General features: G+C 48.7%; 1 protein-coding gene across 1 annotated transcript in view; it reads right to left on the bottom strand.

Annotated features, from left to right (window-relative positions):
* Window positions 1-20,000, bottom strand: part of NHSL2 (NHS like 2) — a 522,837-nt gene extending 502,837 nt beyond the window's left edge. The window contains exon 1 of the mRNA XM_069748659.1: window positions 19,849-20,000. Coding sequence (XP_069604760.1) covers window positions 19,849-19,930 — 82 coding nt within the window. The 5' untranslated portion in view covers window positions 19,931-20,000. The remainder of the gene's footprint in view (window positions 1-19,848) is intronic.
* Window positions 20,001-22,721: the final 2,721 nt, after the last annotated feature.

The raw sequence follows: 22,721 nt of genomic DNA, 5'->3' as shown, positions 1-22,721 counted from the left end.
GGTCGTGGGGAAAAAAATATTGCACCTAAGTCTGGAGCTGTGGAGCCAGGTTCGTCGTCCGGCTACACAAGGCCTCGAACGCTCCCTTTTCTGGGATTAGGAAAACCGCTTTTAAAGCCGGAGCAGCAAGAGCAAGTTTTGGCTTATCTTGCTGACTCAGCCTCTAGCTCTTTTGCCTCATCTCGTGAAACTGGTAAAAGTAAAAGCAGCGCGTCGTTAGTGGATGTTCACGGTCAGGGACAAGTCACTTCCTTGTCCTCTTCAGCAAAAACAACAACAGAGAAGAATGCAGCAGGCGACACAACGGGTTACTCCATGGAGCTCTTTACACATACCGTCCCTGGCTTAGAAAGTGAAGCAGTTAACAGTCCATGCCCATTACAAATTGAATCTGACATGGAGTGCACTGACGCACAGCCACAGCCAGACTACTATGCTGGTCCTTTGACTCAGACCACAACATTGCCCTCGCAGGGTGCTGATCAAGAATCAGACCCTGATGAGACTATGTTGCCCCATCACGAACGCTATACCACCGAACGACACGGTGACACAGACGAAGTTGCGCAGGAGGTACAAGAAGAGTTATTAGATGACCCAGTTCTTGACCCCGATTGGCAGCCATTGGGGGAACAGGGTGCAGGCGGCAGCAGTTCTGAAGCAGAGGAGGAGGAGGGGCCGCAGCAGGCATCAACATCGCCACAGGTTCCATCTGCCGGGCCCGTATCTTGCCCAAAACGCGTGGCAAAGCCAAAACCTGGTGGAGGACAGCGTGGCCATCCGGTTAAAGCTCAGTCTGCAATGCCTGAAAAGGTATCCGATGCTAGAAAGAGTGCAGTCTGGCATTTTTTTAAACAACATCCAATTGATCAGCGCAAAGTCATCTGTCAAAAATGTTCTACTTCCTTAAGCAGAGGTCAGAATCTGAAAAGTCTCAATACTAGTTGCATGCATAGACATTTAACCACCATGCATTTGAAAGCTTGGACTAACTACCAAACGTCCCTTAAGGTTGTTGCACCCTCGGCCAATGAAGCTAGTCATCAACGCAACATCCCTTCCGGCAGTGTAGGACCACCATTTAGCGCACCACCTGCTGTATCTGTGCAGGTATCTTTGCCAGGCCAAAGCAGTCAGGGTCAGGGAATCACCAGTTTCGTAGTAGGAAACACTGCATCTAGGGCACCGGCGGCAACAATACCATCTCCCACCGTCTCTCAGTCTGCCATGTCCACCGGCACCCCCGCTAGTTCCACGATCTCCCGCTCTCCAGTCCAGCTCACCCTACATGAGACTATGGTTAGAAAAAGGAAATACTTAGCCTCGCATCCGCGTACACAGGGTTTGAACGCCCACATAGCTAGACTAATCTCGTTAGAGATGATGCCCTACCGGTTAGTTGAAAGCGAAGCTTTCAAAGACCTGATGGACTACGCTGTACCACGCTACGAGCTACCCAGTCGACACTTTTTTTCCAGAAAAGCCATCCCAGCCCTCCACCAGCATGTTAAAGAGCGCATCGTCCATGCACTCAGGCAATCTGTGAGCACAAAGGTGCACCTGACAACAGATGCATGGACCAGTAGGCATGGCCAGGGACGTTACGTGTCCATCACGGCACACTGGGTAAATGTGGTGGATTCAGGGTCCACAGGGGACAGCAAGTTTGGGACAGTTCTGCCTAGCCCACGGTCTAGTAAACAGTTGTCTGTAGCCGTTCGCACCCCCTCCTCCTCCTCCTCCTCGTCCTCCTGCAGAAGCAAGAGCTCGTCCACAGACCGCAGTCGCACAAACACTCCATCCGCACCTGCCACTGTTGCACACCAGGTCTCCCATTATGGGGCAGCTACTGGCATACGTCAGCAGGCTGTATTGGCTATGAAGTGTTTGGGCGACAATAGACACACCGCGGAAGTTCTGTCCGAGTTCTTGCAGCAAGAAACGCAGTCGTGGCTGGGCACTGTAGATCTTGAGGCAGGCAAGGTAGTGAGTGATAACGGAAGGAATTTCATGGCTGCCATCTCCCTTTCCCAACTGAAACACATTCCTTGCCTGGCTCACACCTTAAACCTGGTGGTGCAGTGCTTCCTGAAAAGTTATCCGGGGTTATCCGACCTGCTCCTCAAAGTGCGTGGACTTTGCGCACATATCCGCCGTTCGCCTGTACACTCCAGCCGTATGCAGACCTATCAGCGTTCTTTGAACCTTCCCCAGCATCGCCTAATCATAGACGTTGCAACAAGGTGGAACTCAACACTGCACATGCTTCAGAGACTGTGCGAACAGAGGCGGGCTGTTATGTTTTTGTGGGAGGATACACATACACGGGCAGGCAGTAGGATGGCAGACATGGAGTTGTCAGGTGTGCAGTGGTCGAAGATTCAAGACATGTGTCAAGTCCTTCAGTGTTTTGAGGAATGCACACGGCTGGTTAGTGCAGACAACGCCATAATAAGCATGAGCATCCCCCTAATGCGTCTGCTGATGCAAAGTTTGACGCACATAAAGGATCAGGCGTCTGCACCAGAGGAAGAGGAAAGCCTTGATGACAGTCAGCGATTGTCTGGTCAGGGCAGTGTACATGACGAGGTACCGGGCGAAGAGGAGGTGGAGGATGAGGAGGATGATGGGGATGAGTATATTTTTAATGAGGAAGCTTTCCCGGGGGCACGGGAAATTGGTGGCGTGGCAAGGCCGGGTTCTGGTTTTTTGAGGGACACAAGTGACGTAGATTTGCCTGCAACTGCCCCTCAACCAAGCACAACCGCAGATTTGACAACGGGAACTTTGGCCCACATGGCGGATTATGCCTTGCGTATCCTCAAAAGGGACACACGCATTACAAAAATGATGAACGATGACGATTACTGGTTGGCCTGCCTCCTTGATCCTCGCTATAAAGGCAAATTGCAAAATATTATGCCACATGAGAACTTGGAACTAATATTAGCAACAAAACAATCAACTCTTGTTGACCGTTTGCTTCTGGCATTCCCTGCACACAGCGCCCGTGATCGTTCTCACACGAGCTCCAGGGGCCAGCAGACCAGAGGTGTTAGAGGGGCAGAAATCAGAAGTGGCGTTGGCCAGAGGGGTTTTCTGACCAGGTTGTGGAGTGATTTTTCTATGACCGCAGACAGGACAGGTACTGCAGCATCAATTCAAAGTGACAGGAGACAACATTTGTCCAGTATGGTTACAAACTATTTTTCATCCCTTATCGACGTTCTCCCTCAACCGTCATTCCCATTTGATTACTGGGCATCCAAATTAGACACCTGGCCAGAATTGGCAGAATATGCATTGCAGGAGCTTGCTTGCCCGGCAGCTAGTGTCCTATCAGAAAGAGTATTCAGTGCTGCAGGTTCAATACTAACAGAAAAAAGGACTCGTCTGGCTACCCAAAATGTAGATGATCTAACCTTCATTAAAATGAACCACAACTGGATTTCAAAATCTTTTGCCCCACCCTGCCCGGCTGACACCTAGCTTTCCTATGAAAAGGTCTTGCCTGTGGACTATTCTGAATGACTTTTCCAATCTCGTAATTTTCTTCACCTGATTGTCCAGCATACGACATGTTTCCACCTCACGAAATGGCCAAACTCCCCACACGGGGCCGTGCTATCGCCACTTTGCGCTTGGACCCTTGAGAGTGCTGTTTGTCTGAAGAGGTGGGTGTGGCCGCTTTTGGTCGACGGCACTGCCACTGGGTCCCTCATAGTACAATAAAGTGTCTCTGGCGGTGGTGGTGCGCACCCAACGTCAGACACACCGTTGTAATATGAGGGGCCCTGTGCCTGTACCGCCGGCCACAAGACAGTTCCCCCCCCCAGCTCAAACAGTGCTCTACCACTAGCAAAATTATCTCTCACAGCTTCACCAATGTGTAGTCTAGGCGCTGACATCCTTCAATGCCTGGCACTGACAATACCATTGTTTTGACATTTTTGTTATGTTAGGCCTTCGAAGCCTGTCTGCGGTCCCTTCTTTCTACAACTACTACACTGACCAGGCCACTGCTGGCCGTGTTACCCTGGAACCAATTTAAAAGTGCCTACAGTCAGCCCAATTTTGTTATGTTAGGCCTTCGAAGCCTGTCTGCGGTCACTCCTTCCACTAGACTTCCACTGACCAGACCACTGCTGCCCGTGTACCCCTGCAACCAATTTAAAAGTGCCTACAGCCAGCCCAAGTTTGTTATGTTAGGCCTTGGAAGCCTGTCTGCGGTCACTCCTTCCACTAGACTTCCACTGACCAGACCACTGCTGCCCGTGTACCCCTGGAACCAATTTAAAAGTGCCTACAGCCAGCCCAAGTTTGTTATGTTAGGCCTTGGAAGCCTGTCTGCGGTCACTCCTTCCACTAGACTTCCACTGACCAGACCACTGCTGCCCGTGTACCCCTGGAACCAATTTAAAAGTGCCTACAGCCAGCCCAAGTTTGTTATGTTAGGCCTTCGAAGCCTGTCTGCGGTCACTCCTTCCACTAGACTTCCACAGACCAGACCACTGCTGCCCGTGTACCCCTGGAACCAATTTAAAAGTGCCTACAGCCAGCCCAAGTTTGTTATGTTAGGCCTTGGAAGCCTGTCTGCGGTCACTCCTTCCACTAGACTTCCACTGACCAGACCACTGCTGCCCGTGTACCCCTGGAACCAATTTAAAAGTGCCTACAGCCAGCCCAAGTTTGTTATGTTAGGCCTTGGAAGCCTGTCTGCGGTCACTCCTTCCACTAGACTTCCACTGACCATACACTGCTGCCCATGTACCCCTGGAACAAATTTAAAAGTGCCTACAGCCAGCCCAAGTTTGGTATGTTAGGCCTTCGAAGCCTGTCTGCGTCCCGTTCTTTCAACTACAACTACACTGACCAGGCCACTGATGGCCGTGTTCCCCTGGAACCAATTTTAACTTGCCTACAGCCAGCCCAATGTTAGGCCTTTGATGCCTGTCTGCCGTCACTCCTTCCACTAGGCCTCCACTGACCTGTCTATTGCTGCCCGTGTACCCCTTGAACCAACATCATTAAATATAAAAAAAATTAATTTGATTATAAAAAATAAGATCGTGTTGAGATCTCAAATGCAGACATTTTAACAATCAAAACAAACACACAACAAATATCTGGAACTGTACTACAAAGGTCCAACAGCTACAATTTCTTTCTCCTGCAAGAAGTTAACTGAAAGTTTTTTGGAGTTGTTAACACAGATATGGCATCCACCGAGTGTTGTCCTGTCGCGTCTCCTTTAAATTATTTCCAATAAGATGTTAAACTATTAATTTAATAAAATCAATAATTAAAAAAATAATTGAGTAAGTCAAAAGCACATTGCAAATAAACATTAATTACAAATCAAGAAGCATGGCGCGTCCGAGGGTGAGTAGATACCGAATAAGAATATAATCACCCTCGGACGCGCAATGCTTATTTACAACAGCCTTCCTTCCTAAGAATCAGCCCTTCCGTGGTGTAGAGAGAGGTTGTGTTACACTCCAAGGTGTTCCCCAGGTTGCCTTTCCTGAGCTTCGATCTTCCGGCTCTCGTTTAGTAGCTGTTGGAAACTACGCTGCATTAGGCCTACTAATTGTGTATGGGTGAAACAGTGGCGCATCTGCGGTCCCTCCTTCCACTAGGCCTCCACTGACCTGTCTACTGCGGCCCGTGTACCCCTTGAACCAACATCATTAAATATAAAAAAAATTAATTTGATTATAAAAAATAAGATCGTGTTGAGATCTCAAATGCAGACATTTTAACAATCAAAACAAACACACAACAAATATCTGGAACTGTACTACAAAGGTCCAACAGCTACAATTTCTTTCTCCTGCAAGAAGTTAACTGAAAGTTTTTTGGAGTTGTTAACACAGATATGGCATCCACCGAGTGTTGTCCTGTCGCGTCTCCTTTAAATTATTTCCAATAAGATGTTAAACTATTAATTTAATAAAATCAATAATTAAAAAAATAATTGAGTAAGTCAAAAGCACATTGCAAATAAACATTAATTACAAATCAAGAAGCATGGCGCGTCCGAGGGTGAGTAGATACCGAATAAGAATATAATCACCCTCGGACGCGCAATGCTTATTTACAACAGCCTTCCTTCCTAAGAATCAGCCCTTCCGTGGTGTAGAGAGAGGTTGTGTTACACTCCAAGGTGTTCCCCAGGTTGCCTTTCCTGAGCTTCGATCTTCCGGCTCTCGTTTAGTAGCTGTTGGAAACTACGCTGCATTAGGCCTACTAATTGTGTATGGGTGAAACAGTGGCGCATCTGCGGTCCCTCCTTCCACTAGGCCTCCACTGACCTGTCTACTGCGGCCCGTGTACCCCTTGAACCAACCTAATAAAATATTTAAAAAATTAATTTGATTATAAAAAATAAGATCGTGTTGAGATCTCAAATGCAGACATTTTAACAATCAAAACAAACACACAACAAATATCTGGAACTGTACTACAAAGGTCCAACAGCTACAATTTCTTTCTCCTGCAAGAAGTTAACTGAAAGTTTTTTGGAGTTGTTAACACAGATATGGCATCCACCGAGTGTTGTCCTGTCGCGTCTCCTTTAAATTATTTCCAATAAGATGTTAAACTATTAATTTAATAAAATCAATAATTAAAAAAATAATTGAGTAAGTCAAAAGCACATTGCAAATAAACATTAATTACAAATCAAGAAGCATGGCGCGTCCGAGGGTGAGTAGATACCGAATAAGAATATAATCACCCTCGGACGCGCAATGCTTATTTACAACAGCCTTCCTTCCTAAGAATCAGCCCTTTCGTGGTGTAGAGAGAGGTTGTGTTACACTCCAAGGTGTTCCCCGGGTTGCCTTTCATGAGCTTCGATCTTCCGGCTCTCGTTTAGTAGTTGGTGGAAAAGTACACAGCATTAGGCCTACAAAATGGGTATGGGGTGGAGAGAGATGGTGTGTTACACTCCAAGGTGTTCCCCAGGTTGCCTTTCCTGAGCTTCGATCTTCATGCTCTCGTTTAGTAGGTGTCGGAAAGTAGGCTGCATTAGGCCTACAAATTGGGTATGGGGTGGAGAGAGATGGTGTGTTACACTCCAAGGTGTTCCCCAGGTTTCCTTGCCATTGCTTCGGTCTTCCGACTCTCGTTTAGTAGTTGTAGAAAAGTACACAGCATTAGGCCTACAAAATGGGTATGGGGTGGAGAGAGATGGTGTGTTACACTCCAAGGTATTCCCCAGGTTGCCTTTCCTGAGCTTCGATCTTCATGCTCTCGTTTAGTAGGTGTCGGAAAGTAGGCTGCATTAGGCCTACAAATTGGGTATGGGGTGGAGAGAGATGGTGTGTTACACTCCAAGGTGTTCCCCAGGTTTCCTTGCCATTGCTTCGGTCTTCCGACTCTCGTTTAGTAGTTGTAGAAAAGTACACAGCATTAGGCCTACAAAATGGGTATGGGGTGGAGAGAGATGGTGTGTTACACTCCAAGGTGTTCCCCAGGTTGCCTTTCCTGAGCTTCTATCTTCAGGCTCTCATTAAATTGTGGTTAAATGGAACAACTGCATTTGGCGTACTAGTTGGTTTGGGGCCTACTATCGGTGTCTGCCACTCCTTGCTGTTCTCCTGGTTTCCTGTCCTGAAATACCATTTTCAGCCTCTCGTTAAGTAGTTGTTAATGTTAGACTGCATTTGGCCTACTAGTTGGGTTGGGGCCTACTATCGGTGTCTGCCACTCCTTGCTGTTCTCCTCCACTGAACAAAGCTGTGCCGCCTGTTTACTACGGTTGCCAATTTTGAACTGCATTTCGACTACTTACTGATTTGGCCCTACTCTCTGTGTCAGCCTCTCATTCCAGTTGTCCTCCACTGCAATGCCCCCTGGTTATTCCTGTGTTACCAATTTTGAACTGCATTTAGCCCACTTTCTTCTTTGGGCCTATATCTGTGTTTCCACTTCATCGTGCCCATTGCCCAGCCAGTGATAGATGAGTCTGCTGGTACATTGACCCATAACGCAACATTCCCCGTGCACGCTACACAACAACATTGTGACCCTGCTGAAAGTCAGGTTGCTCTTCCCGCATACCATACCACCTTACACGGGGACAAAGAGGAAGGTGCAGATGAAAGTGCAGGTTCCTTCATCAGGTGGGGGGAGGAATACTAGTTGGCGACGTCACTGGCACAGGGCCTCTCATAGTACGCAAAAGTGTTGCTGCCGGTGGGAGGCGCCCCCGCCGTGCAAACACACCGCTGTACTTTGAGGGGCCCTGTGCCAGTGCCAATGCCAACGAGTGGGCCCCCCCTGCTTGCTCAGGTTCACAGCACTTGCAAAGTTGAAATACTTACCTCTCCCTGCTCCACTGCCGTGACGTGGTCCAGATTTCCTGGGCCCACTAATTACTTGAACCAGCCCTACCCCCCACAACTTTAGCCAAATGACCCCCAATTTCAAATGCCTTCCAATTATTATAAGGTAAATTACGCTTGACAAGCTTCATTAAGAAGAATGGATGGTTTTGACATTAAAATGGGCACTCTAGGTGTTTTCCTGGCCCCCACTCACTGCCGACTATGCTGCCCCATTGACTTGCATTGGGTTTCGTGTTTCGGTCGATCCCGACTTTACGTCATAATCGGCCGATTTCACTCGACCCGACTTTGGACATAGTCGGGTTTCGCAAAACCCGGCTCGACTCTAAAAAGGTCAAGGTCGCTCAACTCTAAATACCACCACACCATGACCAGGCCACATAGTGACCGAATAATACTACATTCAAGGGACAAATACCACAACACCATTTCCAGACCACATATTACCACCACATAGTGACTGAATACTACAATACTGATCAGTAATAAAAAAAAACCCACAATACTATCACCATAAGTGCCAGTATTCACAGGAGATCTGTACTTAGTATGCAGTGTCTGTGTAGAGGTAATACAGAGATCACTGGTGACATTATACACAGGACCTCTATATAGTATACAGTGTATAGTGTCAGTGTATAGGTAACACTGACTCACCAGTGACGTCTCTAGGTGAAGTCCTTCATCTTTCAGCCAGCACAGACCGCCATCATTCCTTCCAGCCAGGACTCGTTTCTGCAGGAAATAACACAGTTATCTCGAGCTCCGCTTGCAGAACACATTACTTAATTTTTCACAACTTCTACATTACATCACATGAAGAAAAAAAGGTGATATAGTGTCACTCTGCACAGTAACAGGACCGCCCCCCCATTTAAAACAGTATACTCAAAAAATAAAATAAATACATCACTGCAGTAATAATATCCCTTAATTAGCCCCTATGGTAATAATATTCCCCACCCTGGCCCCGTTTCTCATTCCTGGCTCCAGCCATATGATCTCGCATCCTGCCCTCATGAGTATCCATTCTACCCCATATGATCTCCACATCCTGCCCCACCAGCCTCCATCGTATCCGTCCTGCCCCATGATCCAATCCTGCCCCGTGTCTCCAATCATGCCCCGTATCTACATTCTGCCCATGCCTCAAGTCCTGCCCCCAGTGTGTCCAGCATATTACCCCCATGTTGTCCAGCAATCTGCCCCAGTGTGTCCAGCATATTACCCCCATGTTGTCCAGCAATCTGCCCCAGTGTGTCCAGCATATTACCCCCAGTGTGTCCAGCAATCTGCCCCAGTATGTCCAGCACTGCCCCCAGTGTGTCCAGCAATCTGCCCCAGTGTCCAGCCTTTCCCCAGTGTGTCCAGCAGTCTGCCCCAGTGTGTCCAGCATATTACCCCCAGTGTCCAGCATTGCCCCAGTGTGTCCAGCAATCTGCCCCAGTGTCCAGCATTGCCCCAGTGTGTCCAGAAGTCTGCCCCAGGGTCTCCAGCATTGCCTCAATGTGTCCAGAAATCTGCCCCAGGGTCTCCAGTATTGCCCCAGTGTGTCCAGCAATCTGCCCCATGGTCTCCTGTATTGCCCCAGTGTGTCCAGCAATCTGCCCCATGGTCTCCTGTATTGCCCCAGTGTGTCCAGCATTCTGCCCCATGGTCTCCAGTATTGCCCCGGTGTATCCAGCAATCTGCCCCATGGTCTCCTGTATTGCCCTAGTGTGTCCAGCATTCTGCCCCATGGTCTCCAGTATTGCCCCGGTGTGTCCAGCAATCTGCCCCATAGTCTCCAGTATTTCCCCAGTGTGTCCAGCATTCTGCCCCATGGTCTCCTGTATTGCCCCAGTGTGTCCAGCATTCTGCCCCATGGTCTCCTGTATTGCCTCAGTGTGTCCAGCATTCTGCCACATTGTCTCCTGTATTGCCCCAGTGTGTCCAGCAATCTGCCCCATGGTCTCCTGTATTGCCCCAGTGTGTCCAGCATTCTGCCACATGGTCTCCTGTATTGCCCCAGTGTGTCTAGCAATCTGCCCCATAGTCTCCTGTATTGCCCCAGTGTGTCCAGCAATCTGCCCCATGCTCTCCAGTATTGCCCCAGTGTGTCCAGCAATCTGCCCCATAGTCTCCTGTATTGCCCCAGTGTGTCCAGCATTCTGCCACATGGTCTCCTGTATTGCCCCAGTGTGTCCAGCAATCTGCCCCATGGTCTCCAGTATTGCCCCAGTGTGTCCAGCAATCTGCCCCATAGTCTCCTGTATTGCCCCAGTGTGTCCAGCAATCTGCCCCATGGTCTCCAGTATTGCCCCAGTGTGTCCAGCAATCTGCCCCATAGTCTCCTGTATTGCCCCAGTGTGTCCAGCAATCTGCCCCATAGTCTCCTGTACTGCCCCAGTGTGTCCAGCAATCTGCCCCATGGTCTCATGTATTGCCCCAGTGTGTCCAGCATTCTGCCCCATGGTCTCCAGTACTGCCCCAGTGTGTCCAGCAATCTGCCCCATGGTCTCCAGTATTGCCCCAGTGTGTCCAGCATTCTGCCCCATGGTCTCCAGTACTGCCCCAGTGTGTCCAGCAATCTGCCCCAGTGTGTCCAGCATTGCCCCAGCCCCAGACAGTCAGACATAAAGAAAAAAAAAAAAAAGTAAAATCCTCACCTCTCCCGTTCCTAGCGTAGGTCCGGTGCAGTCAGCGTCTCTCCGGCTCTGCGACGCTCAGGACAGAGAGGCAGAGCGGCGCGCACAGTAGTGACGTCATCGCGCCCTCTGCTCTGAGACGTCGCAGAGTCAGAGGACGCTGCAGCTGCCGGCGCCGCAGGAACCAGGAGAGGTGAGTATAGAGCGGGGGGCGGGGCGGGGGCGGGGGGAGCTGGCCCTGGTCGTGGCGGCGGACGGCGCCGCCCGAAGATTTAAAGGGGCGTCTTTTTTTTTTCTTCTGCCGCGCCGGCCGCCCCCTGCATTGTGCCGCCCGGGGCGGACCGCCCCCCCGCACCCCCCTTCCTACGCCACTGTGCGTTCTTCATGAATACCACCCATAGTATAGGAGTGCTGATACTACTGGCTGATGGTAGGTACTGTAACACTCATCCTCAGCAGTATACAATCCAAGAATGGACGGTACGGTAAGTGTCACCCATAGTATTGGAGTGCTGATACTACTGGCTGATGGTGGATACTGTAACACTCATCCTCAGCAGTATACAATCCAAGAATGGACGGTACGGTAAGTGTCACCCATAGTATTGGAGTGCTGATACTACTTGCAGTAATGAGGCAACACACAGGCTTCCAGTCAAAACTTCAGTGGTTTATTGTCACTTTAAACAGTCCGAGACAGAAAGTAAGAGAAAAAACCAAACATACTCCAGCTTGGAGAACCACTGGTCTCAGACTCACCCTTACACGGGACGGGCTTAACTAAGCGGCTGCCAGGTCAGCGGCTTCCGCCAGGTGCCATTCCCAGGGCTGCTAACAGTTGTGTCACCAACCTTTGTGACATGTGTGGGAGAGAAAACCGTTCAGACTCCTTCCAGCCTAGTTCCATCCCCAGAATACCATGTGCCAAACAAAAGAAACTCCATTACATAGTCTATAGCCATACCCACAGGTGAGGTATCCATCACATGGGCTGATCACATGATAGTGACATTACTGCAGGTCCTCAACCTTAGGGAAATAACAGGCCAAAACTTATCCTGCTGGGAGAAACATATCTTCCGTCCAGCACTACACCTTTGAGTGCACCACATACCTCCCCCCTTTCTTCAACCCTATGGGGGTGGACACATGACATACAGTGGACTCTGGACAGGGCATCTGCATTCCGCTGTAGTCTGCCGGCCCGATGTTCTACTGAAAATTTTAAATTTTGCAGGGACAGAAACCATCTGGTGACTCGTGCATTTCCCTCCTTAGCTTGACTCATCCATGTAAGAGGGGAGTGATCTGTCACCAAGCGAAATTTTCTCCCCAGCAAATAATAACGAAGAGACTCAAGTGCCCATTTAATGGCCAGGCACTCTCTCTCCACAATACTGTACCTGCTTTCGGCTGGGGTAAGCTTCCGGCTCAGGAAACTAACGGGATGCTCTTCTCCGTTAATTTCTTGAGACAACACGGCACCCAGACCTATCTCAGAGGCATCAGTTTGCACGATGAACTCTCTTTTGAAATCAGGTGTAATCAGAACGGGTGTACCACACAGTACTGATTTTAACTTTACAAAGGCGTCTTCTAACTGATCATTCCATTGGACCATCACAGACTTCCTCCCTTTCAAACAGTCTGTTAAAGGCGCGGACAACGTTGCAAAGTTGGGAACAAATCGCCTGTAATATCCCACTAAGCCTAAAAAGGCTTTTACCTGCTTTGTTGTGAGGGGACGAGGCCAGTTCTGTATTGCCTCCACTTTGTTTATTTGGGGCTTAAGGACCCCTCTCCCAATGACATAACCCAAGTACCGAGCTTCCTCCAACCCTATAGAACACTTCTTTGGATTGGCTGTTAGCCCTGCTTGTCGGAGGGAGTCAACCACCGCCTGTACCTTGGGTAAGTGACTTTCCCAGTCTGCACTGTACACAATAATATCATCCAGATAGGGTGAGGCATAACGGCGATGGGGACGGAGGACAATATCCATTAGCCGTTGGAACGTCGCCGGCGCACCATGCAAACCAAAAGGTAACACCTTATACTGAAAAAACCCTTCGGGCGTTACAAAAGCCGTTTTTTCCTTAGCTGCCTTTGTTAGGGGCACCTGCCAATACCCTTTTGTAAGGTCAAGGGTTGTAAAATACCGTGCCTGCCCAAACCGTTCTATCAATTCATCCACCCGGGGCATGGGGTAAGCATCAAATTTTGAAACTTCATTAAGTTTTCTGAAGTCATTACAGAATCTTAGGGTTCCATCAGGCTTAGGTATTAGGACTATTGGACTGGCCCAGTCACTTTGCGACTCTTCTATGACCCCTAATTGTAACATATTTTCCACCTCCCGGGATATGGCTTGTCGCCGAGCCTCAGGCACCCGATATGGCTTTAATCGGACTTTGGCCTGTGGCTCCGTAACAATGTCATGTTGGACTATGGAGGTACGTCCAGGTAGTTCAGAAAAAACGTCCGTATTTCGGCTAACAAACTCCCGGACCTCCTGAACCTGTTTAGGAGACAATGTATCTGGTATTTTGACTACTACAGACAAGGCTTCTCCTGACTCACCCAGAGGTAATGGAGCCTTCTCTACAGAAAATGTAGGCAGCGGACTATCCCCGCCAAGGTGGTCTCTGTCTTTCCACAGTTTAAGCAAATTAACATGATAAACCTGCTCTGGTTTCCTCCGGCCTGGATGGTGTACCTTATAGTCTACTGGTCATACCTTCTCCATAATCTCATAGGGCCCCTGCCACCTTGCCAGAAATTTGCTATCCACTGTGGGCACAAGTACCAACACGCGATCCCCAGGACTAAAGGTTCTTACCCGAGCCTCCCGGTTATAGACCCGACTCTGAGACTGTTGTGCTGCTTCCATATGTTCCCGTACCAATGGTAGGACTGTCTCCATCCTTTCCTGCATTTTTGCAACATGCTCTACTACACTCTTGTGGGGGGTTGGTTGGTTCTCCCAAGCCTCCTTGGCTATATCAAGTAAGCCCCGGGGATGTCGGCCATACAACAATTCAAAGGGCGAGAACACCGTAGATGCCTGCGGCACCTCCCGTACTGCAAACAAAAAATATGGGAGTAAAAGATCCCAATCCTTCCCATCTTTAGAAACTGTTTTTTTTAGCATGCTCTTTAGCGTTTTGTTGAATCTTTCTACCAGCCCATCTGTTTGGGGGTGATAAACTGAGGTGCGCAACTGTTTGACATTTAACAAGCGGCAGAGCTCTTTCATAATTTTTGACATAAAGGGGGTTCCTTGGTCTGTTAAAATCTCTTGCGGAATCCCCACCCTAGAAAACATTCCCATGAGTTCCTTTGCTATGAGCTTAGCTGACGTGTGGCGCAGCGGAACAGCCTCCGGATACCGGGTGGCATAATCTAGAACTACTAGGATGTGTTGGTGCCCCCTTGCTGACTTATTGACAGAACCGACCAGATCCATTGCCACCCTTTCGAAAGGCACCTCTATAATAGGTAAAGGCACTAAAGGACTCCGAAAGTGTGGCTGGGGACTGGTTACCTGGCACACAGGACAGGAATTACAATACCGTTTAACTTCTTCATGGACCCCTAGCCAGTAAAACCGCTGCAAAATTCGGTCCAGGGTTTTCTTTTGGCCCAAATGCCCCCCCAGTACATGCGCATGCGCTAGGTCCATTACCAGCCTACGATAGGCCTGAGGTACTAATAACTGTTCTACCATTTCCCCACGTACTTTCTCAACTCGATACAATAGGTCTCGGTTTAGCTCAAAGCGTGGCAACTGGGTAGATGCCCCAGGTTGTTGGGGTTCCCCGTTAATAAACAGTACATTTTCCCTGGCCCTAGTCAAAGTAGGGTCTCGGAGTTGCGCTGTATCAAAATTATTGCTCGATACATTTAAATCTAACAATTCAGGTCCTGGCGGCAAGTCTTCCACATCCCCGGCCAACACTGCTATGGGTGAATTTTCCCCCTCCTCCACTGAAGGGGAGGCCACGCCTACCGCCAACTCTTCTTCCTCTGGGCTACCAGGTTCATGCCCCACTTCTGGAGAATGTAGCCTGGTTGTCACCGGTGACGGCCGTTGTCCACTGGGTGAGACAACTGTGGGCCAAAGTCCAGAAAATAAAGGAAAATCTCTACCAAGTATCAATTCATAATGTAAATTAATCACAACCCCCACCTCGTGGCACCGCCTCCCCGCTGGCGTGATTATCACCACTAGTGCGGTAGAATAGTCTTTTAAGTCCCCATGTATACATAACACCCCAATTTTCCGACCAGTGTACTCGCTGGACTGTACCAGACTGGCTCGTACCAGGGTCACGAGACTCCCTGAGTCCAGTAGGGCCACGACTGGGGTACCCTCCACATTCACCTTACACAAATGTCCCATATTGGATCCCTCCTGGATACCTGTAGCGCAAATCAGTTCGGCATAATGGGATTGGCGATACCCAAAGTTTGTCTCCATGGGCTCAGCCAGGTGGGGGCAATCAGCTCTCATATGGCCAGGCTCCTGGCACCGCCAGCAGACTATGGGGCCTCTTTCTCCTCCAGATAAGTCTTGAGTGGCCTTTCTGGGCCCTGCTTGTCGAGCCAGGGGTGGAGTTTTAGGGAACCTTTCGGACACCTTCTGGGGAGTCCCTCCCTGGAGCTCTTTGGTTGCCCCATATCGTTCTATCAGGTCCATCATCTGGAGAGCATTAGTAGGGGATGCTTGCCCGACCCATGACTGGAGGTCGCGGGGCAGACCCCTCCAAAATTTATCAGTCACTAGGCGGTCCAGCATGGCCACGGGAGACAGAACCTCAGGCTGCAACCATTTCTGAAATAAGTGCAACAGGTCATAATACTGGGAGCGAGCTGGCTTGGAGGGGTTAAACTCCCACTGATGTACCCGCTGGGCCCGGACCAACACATTTACCCCAAGACGTGCCAGTATCTCACCCTTGACGACTGCGTAGTCCTCTCTCTGCTCAGGGGATAGATCTTGATAGGTCCTGGAGCCAGAAATGGAGCAATGATTTCTGCCCACTGGTCCCGGGGTAGTCTCTCCCGCTCAGCTACTCCCTCAAACATCTCCAAGTATGTCTCGACGTCATCAGATTTCTCCATTTTGGGAATCGCTGTGCGAACCGCTTTCCGGACATCATGGATTCCCCGTGAAGCTCCTCTTGTCTGCGACGCCGTGATATGCTGTATCAACAGCTGGTTGGTTTCCTGCTGCTGCTGCGTAGCCTGCTGCTGTTGTCGCATAGCATCCACAAGCACCTTTATTGGGACCTCCATTTCTGCAGAGTTCCCCGACTGGGTCTGCGCCACTCCTTTCACCCAGGACATAAGCTGGAGTAAAAATAAGCAAAAATAGCCTGGCCTCACTGTGTATGCCCGCATTCGAACACCAATATGTAGGGATTGGCTCAGGTGAGCAATGGCAGGGCCACAGTAATGAGGCAACACACAGGCTTACAGTCCAAACTCCAGTGGTTTATTGGCACTTTAAACAGTCCGTGACAAAAAGTAAGAGAAAAAACCAAACATACTCCAGCTTGGAGAACCACTGGTCTCAGACTCACCCTTACACGGGACGGGCTTAACTAAGCGGCTGCCAGGTCAGCGGCTTCCGCCAGGTGCCATTCCCAGGGCTGCTAACAGTCATGTCACCAACCTTTGTGACGTGTGGGAGAGAAAACAGTTCAGGCTCCTTCCAGCCTAGTTCCATCCCCAGAATAACATGTGCCAAACAAAAGAAACTCCATTACATAGTCTATAGCCACACCCACAGGTGAGGTATCCATCACATGGGCTGATCACATGATCGTGACATCACTGCAGGTCCTCAACCTTAGGGAAATAACAGGCCAAAACTTATCCTGCTGGGAGAAACATATCTTCCGTCCAGCACTACACCTTTTACTGCACCACAAATCCAAGAATGGACGGTACGATAAGTGTCACCCATAGTATTGGAGTGCTGATACTACTGTCTGATGGTGGATACTGTAACATAGTAACATAGTTAGTAAGGCCGAAAAAAGACATTTGTCCATCCAGCTCAGCCTATATTCCATCATTATAAATCCCCAGATCTACGTTCTTCTACAGAACCTAATAATTGTATGATACAATATTGTTCTACTCCAGGAAGACATCCAGGCCTCTCTTGAACCCCTCGACTGAGTTCGCCATCACCACCTCCTCAGGCAAGCAATTCCAGATTCTCACCGCCCTAACAGTAAAGAATCCTCTTCTACGTTGGTGAAAAAACCTTCTATCCTCCAGACGCAAAGAATGCCCCCTTGTGCCCGTCACCTTCCTTGGTATAAACAGATCCTCAGCGAGATATTTGTATTGTCCCCTTATATACTTATACATGGTTATTAGATCGCCCCTCAGTCGTCTTTTTTCTAGACTAAATAATCCTAATTTGGCTAATCTATCTGGGTATTGTAGTTCTCCCTGTTATGATTTGATGGCCTAGGAGCAGCATGAGACGGACTCTGGAGAAGGTGGTCCCTGTACTGACCGCAGACCCTGAACCTAGCAGCGCAACTAGAAGTAGCCGTGGGGGGTACGTAACACTCCCTAGACCCCTCGGCACAGCCTAAGATCTAACTACCCCTAAAGACAGAAACAGGAAACCTATCTTGCCTCAGAGAAAATCCCCAAAGGATAGATAGCCCCCCACAAATATTGACTGTGAGAGGAGAGGGAAATAACATACGCAGATATGAAATCAGATTTTAGCATAGGAGGCCATACTAGCTAAAAAGAAAGAACAGAACAGAGCACTATGCGGTCAGTATAAAAACACTAGAAAATATCCACCACAGAAGACACGAATCACCACATCTGACTAAAGACATGGGGGGTATATCTGCATCTCCAGAGAAATAGCTAGGCTGCAAAAAATCCTTCACAGACAAAACTGGACAAGACAAAAACATGAATATGCACAGAACTATAAGGTCCACAGCAGGTGGACAGCAAAAACAAAGCCAGGACTTATCTTTGTAGAAAAGCACAGCAAACTGGAGAGACCAGCAGGGAAGTGAATCCTGCAAAAACAATGAACAACTGGCACTGACTAAAGAGTCCTGCAAAGCTATATACCCCAGTCAGTCTTGCAATTAGTAGATACACATGTCCACTCCTGCAGTCCAGGCACAACTGCATTACCCTCTACAACCACTGGAGGGAGCCCAAAAACTGAATTCACAACATCTCCCATCCCCTTTATTAATTTTGTTGCCCTCCTTTGTACTCTCTCTAGTTCCATTATATCCTTCCTGAGCACCGGTGCCCAAAACTGGACACAGTACTCCATGTGCTTTCTAACTAGGGATTTGTACAGAGGCAGTATAATGCTCTCATCATGTGTATTCAGACCTCTTTTAATGCACCCCGTGATCCTGTTTGCCTTGGCAGCTACTGCCTGGTACTGGCTGCTCCAGGTAAGTTTATCATTAACTAGGATCCCCAAGTCCTTCTCCCTGTCAGATTTACCCAGTGATTTCCCGTTCAGTGTGTAATGGTGATATTGATTCCTTCTTCCCATGTGTATAACCTTACATTTATCATTGTTAAACCTCATCTGCCACCTTTCAGCCCAAGTTTCCAACTTATCCAGATCCATCTGTAGCAGAATACTATCTTCTCTTGTATTAACTGCTTTACATAGTTTTGTATCATCTGCAAATATCGATATTTTACTGTGTAAACCTTCTACCAGATCTACCACACTCATCCTCAGCAGTATACAATCCAAGAATGGACGGTGCAGTAAGTGTCACCCATAGTATTGGAGTGCTGATACTACTGGCTGATGGTGGATACTGTAACACTCATCCTCAGCAGTATACAATCCAAAAATGGACCATATGGTAAGTGTCACCCATAGTATTGGAGTGCTGATACTACTGGCTGATGGTGGATACTGTAACACTCATCCTCAGCAGTATACAATCCAAGAATGGACGGTACGGTAAGTGTCACCCATAGTATTGGAGTGCTGATACTACTGGCTGATGGTGGATACTGTAACACTCATCCTCAGCAATATACAATCCAAGAATGGATGGTACGGTAAGTGTCACCCATAGTATTGGAGTGCTGATACTACTGGCTGATGGTGGATACTGTAACACTCATCCTCAGCAGTATACAATCCAAGAATGGACGGTACGATAAGTGTCACCCATAGTATTGGAGTGCTGATACTACTGGCTGATGGTGGATACTGTAACACTCATCCTCAGCAGTATACAATCCAAGAATGGACGGTACGGTAAGTGTCACCCATAGTATAGGAGTGCTGATACTACTGGCTGATGGTGGATACTGTAACACTCATCCTCAGCAGTATACAATCCAAGAATGGATGGTACGGTAAGTGTCACCCATAGTATTGGAGTGCTGATACTACTGGCTGATGGTGGATACTGTAACACTCATCCTCAGCAGTATATAATCTAATATTACACAGCTCAGCAGTAACAATCACATGTCTCTGATATGGAGCTGCTCATTGTGTTACATTCTTATTATTTAGACAGAGTCCATGACAAGAAGATGACGACATGTGATGTATCTAGGGCGGACATGTAACAACTGTGGTGTTTGCCCCTAATTGTAATGTAAGGCCAGCCAGAGGCCACATTGTGCCCCGGTATCAGATGGGTAATTACATGGGCTCATGAGGTTTGGAAGTTAGAAAGAGATTGTGACCCAGGGAGGGCAACGCTCCATGATGGAGAGCCCTGATCCCACCCTGGATCTCACGTTTCAGTCATTGTTCTGATGGATTGGGATTAGATAATGTTCAGTGATTAATTAATAAATATAAAATCAATGATTACCTGAGGATTCTTGGGATATTTGCTCTTTGTAGAAAGTGAGACCAGAATCCAGACTACGGAGATCTAAGATTCCCAGAGACATTAATGAGGCATAGCGTTAGAGCGATGATGCAGGGACGGGGCACGGGAAAGAGACCCCGACATCTATAACAGAATCCCGAGGTCCTGAATAAACTTGCTTTGTGCCTTTATGGACTGCACATGTCTGATCCAACCAATACATCCAGTGTCTTGTGTTCTAGGCTTTCCGCCAGAAAATCTGGAAGGAAGGGCAGTATTATATCAAATATTTCTGTACTTGTTAGAGAAGACACAGATATGTTAACTCCTTAGGAGGAAAACAATGACATCCTTTTTCCGGAAATTAAGAACATAGACAAGAATTAAGAGCAATTATGAATAATGAATTATGTGTATTGGCAAAAGCTACAAAAGCTGATAAAATGCCACCTATCACGTATTAACGAGAACTTATCAGGCAAATCATGCTGCCCAAACCGCAGGCAGTATGAACCAGAGCCTGGCTGCACAAGCTGCAGGCAGTACGAACCAATGACTGGCTGCCCAAACCGCAGGCAGTATGAACCAGAACCTGGCTGCACCAACCGCAGGCAGTACGAACCAGAGCCTGGCTGCACAAGCCACAAGCAGTAGGAACCAGAGTCTGGCTGCCCAAACTGCAGGCAGTACAAATCAGAGCCTGGCTGCCCATACCGCAGGCAGTACGAATCAGAACCTGGCTGCCCAAACTGCAGGCAGTATGAACCAGAGACTGGCTCCCCGAACCGCAGGCAGTAAGAAACAGAACCTGGCTGCACAAAGCACAGACAGTACGAACCAGAACCTGGCTGCACAAACTGCAGGCAGTACAAACCAGAGCCTGGCTGCACATACCGCAGGCAGTATGAACCAAAACCTGGCTGCCCAAACCTCAGGCAGTATGAACCAGAGCCTGGCTGCCCAAACCGCAGGCAGTATGAACTAGAGTCTGGCTGCCCAAGCCACAGGCAGTATGGACCAGAGCCTGGCTGCCCAAACCACAGGCAGTATGAACCAAAGCCTGGCTGCCCAAACTGCAGGCAGCATGAACCAGAGCCTGGCTGCACCAACCCCATGCAGTAAAACAAGAGCCTGGCTGCCAAAACTGCAAGCAGTACGAAAAAGAGCCTGGCTGCCCAAACCACAAGCAGTACGAACCAGAGCCTGGCTGCCCAAACCGCAGGCAGTATGAACAAGAGCTTGGCTACACAATCTCAGGCAGTATGGATCAGAGTCTGGCTGGACAATCTCAAGTAGTATGAACCAGAGTCTGGCTGCATGATCTCAGGAAGTATGGATTAGAGCCTGGCTGCACAATTGCAGGCCATATGAACCAGAGCCTGACTGCACGATCTCAGGCAGTGTGGACCAGAGCCTGGCTGCACAATCGCAGGCAGTATGGATTAGAGCCTGGCTGCACAATTGCAGGCAGTATGAACCAGAGCCTGACTGCACAATCTCAGACAGTATGGACCAGAGCCTGGCTGCACAAACGCAGGCAGTATGGATTGGAGCCTGGCTGCACAATCGCAAGCAGTATGGAGAAGAGCCTGGCTGCACAATCGCAGGCAGTAAGAACCAGAGCCTGGCTGCACGATCTCAGGCAGTATGGACCAGAGCCTGGCTGAACGATCTCAGGCAGTATGGACCAGAGCCTGGCTGAACGATCTCAGGCAGTATGGACTATAGTTTGTCTTTACAATTGCAGGCAGTATGGATCAGAGCCTGGCTATACAATCGCAGGCAGTATGGACTAGAATCTGGCTGCCCAAACCACAGGCAGTATGAACCAGAGCCTGGCTGCCCAAACCGCAGGCAGTATGAACCAGAGCCTGGCTGCCCAAACCACAGGCAGTATGAACAAGATCCTAGCTGCCCAAACTGCAGGCAGTATGAACCAGAGCCTAGCTGCCCAAACTGCAGGCAGTACAAACCAGAGCCTGGCCGCCCAAACCGCAGACAGTATGAACCAGAGCCTTGCTGCCCAAACCGCAGGCAGAACGAACCAGAGCCTGGCTGCACAATCTCAGGTAGTATGGACCAGAGCCTGGCTGCACAATTGCAGGCAGTATGGATCAGAGTCTGGCTGCATAATCGCAGGCAGTATGGATTAGAGCCTGGCTGCACAATCACAAGCAGTATGGAGAAGAGCCTGGCTGCACAATCGCAGGCAGTTTGTACCAGAGCCTGGCTGAACGATCTCAGGCAGTATGGACCAAAGTTTGTCTTTACAATTGCAGGCAGTATGGATCAGATCTTGGCTACACAATCGCAGGCAGTATGGATCAGAGGCTGGTTTCACAATCGCAGGCAGTATGGATCAGAGCCTGGCTGCACAATTGCAGGCTGTATGGACTAGAGTCTAGCTGCACAATTGCAGGCAGTATGGATCAGAGCCTGGCTTCATAATCGCAGGCAGTATAGACAAGAGCCTAGCTGCATGGAAGGCAGTATGGAAGAGAGCCTGGCTGCACAATCTCAGGCAGTATGGATCAGAATTTTATTTCTATGGTTTTATTTCTATTTTATTATTTATCTAATAATTGTCCGGATTGGAATAACGCTTTATGGTTATGATGTTGATTAAATATAATAATACTTTCCTTCATGGAAGTTAGTTTGGTTCTATCCAGTCAGTCATGTCTGACCACTGAATACCCTGTAGACCAGTACTCGCCATTCTGTACATACATTTTGAGGAACATATGTAGGATGCTAGCAGGTGCGTAGGATTCAGTGACACACAGGAGGCAGAACAAGGGTTAACAGGTTCTTTATGTATAACAACAGTAATTGTACAGGCAGGGGGGCAAGGAATGTGATTGGAGGATGGG

The sequence above is a fragment of the Ranitomeya imitator genome, chromosome 2 (genome assembly GCF_032444005.1).
Source record: "Ranitomeya imitator isolate aRanImi1 chromosome 2, aRanImi1.pri, whole genome shotgun sequence".
NCBI classification, from domain to species: domain Eukaryota; kingdom Metazoa; phylum Chordata; class Amphibia; order Anura; family Dendrobatidae; genus Ranitomeya; species Ranitomeya imitator.
The sequence above is the reverse complement of the archived record's forward strand: the minus strand, read 5'-3'. Positions and strand labels throughout refer to the sequence as shown.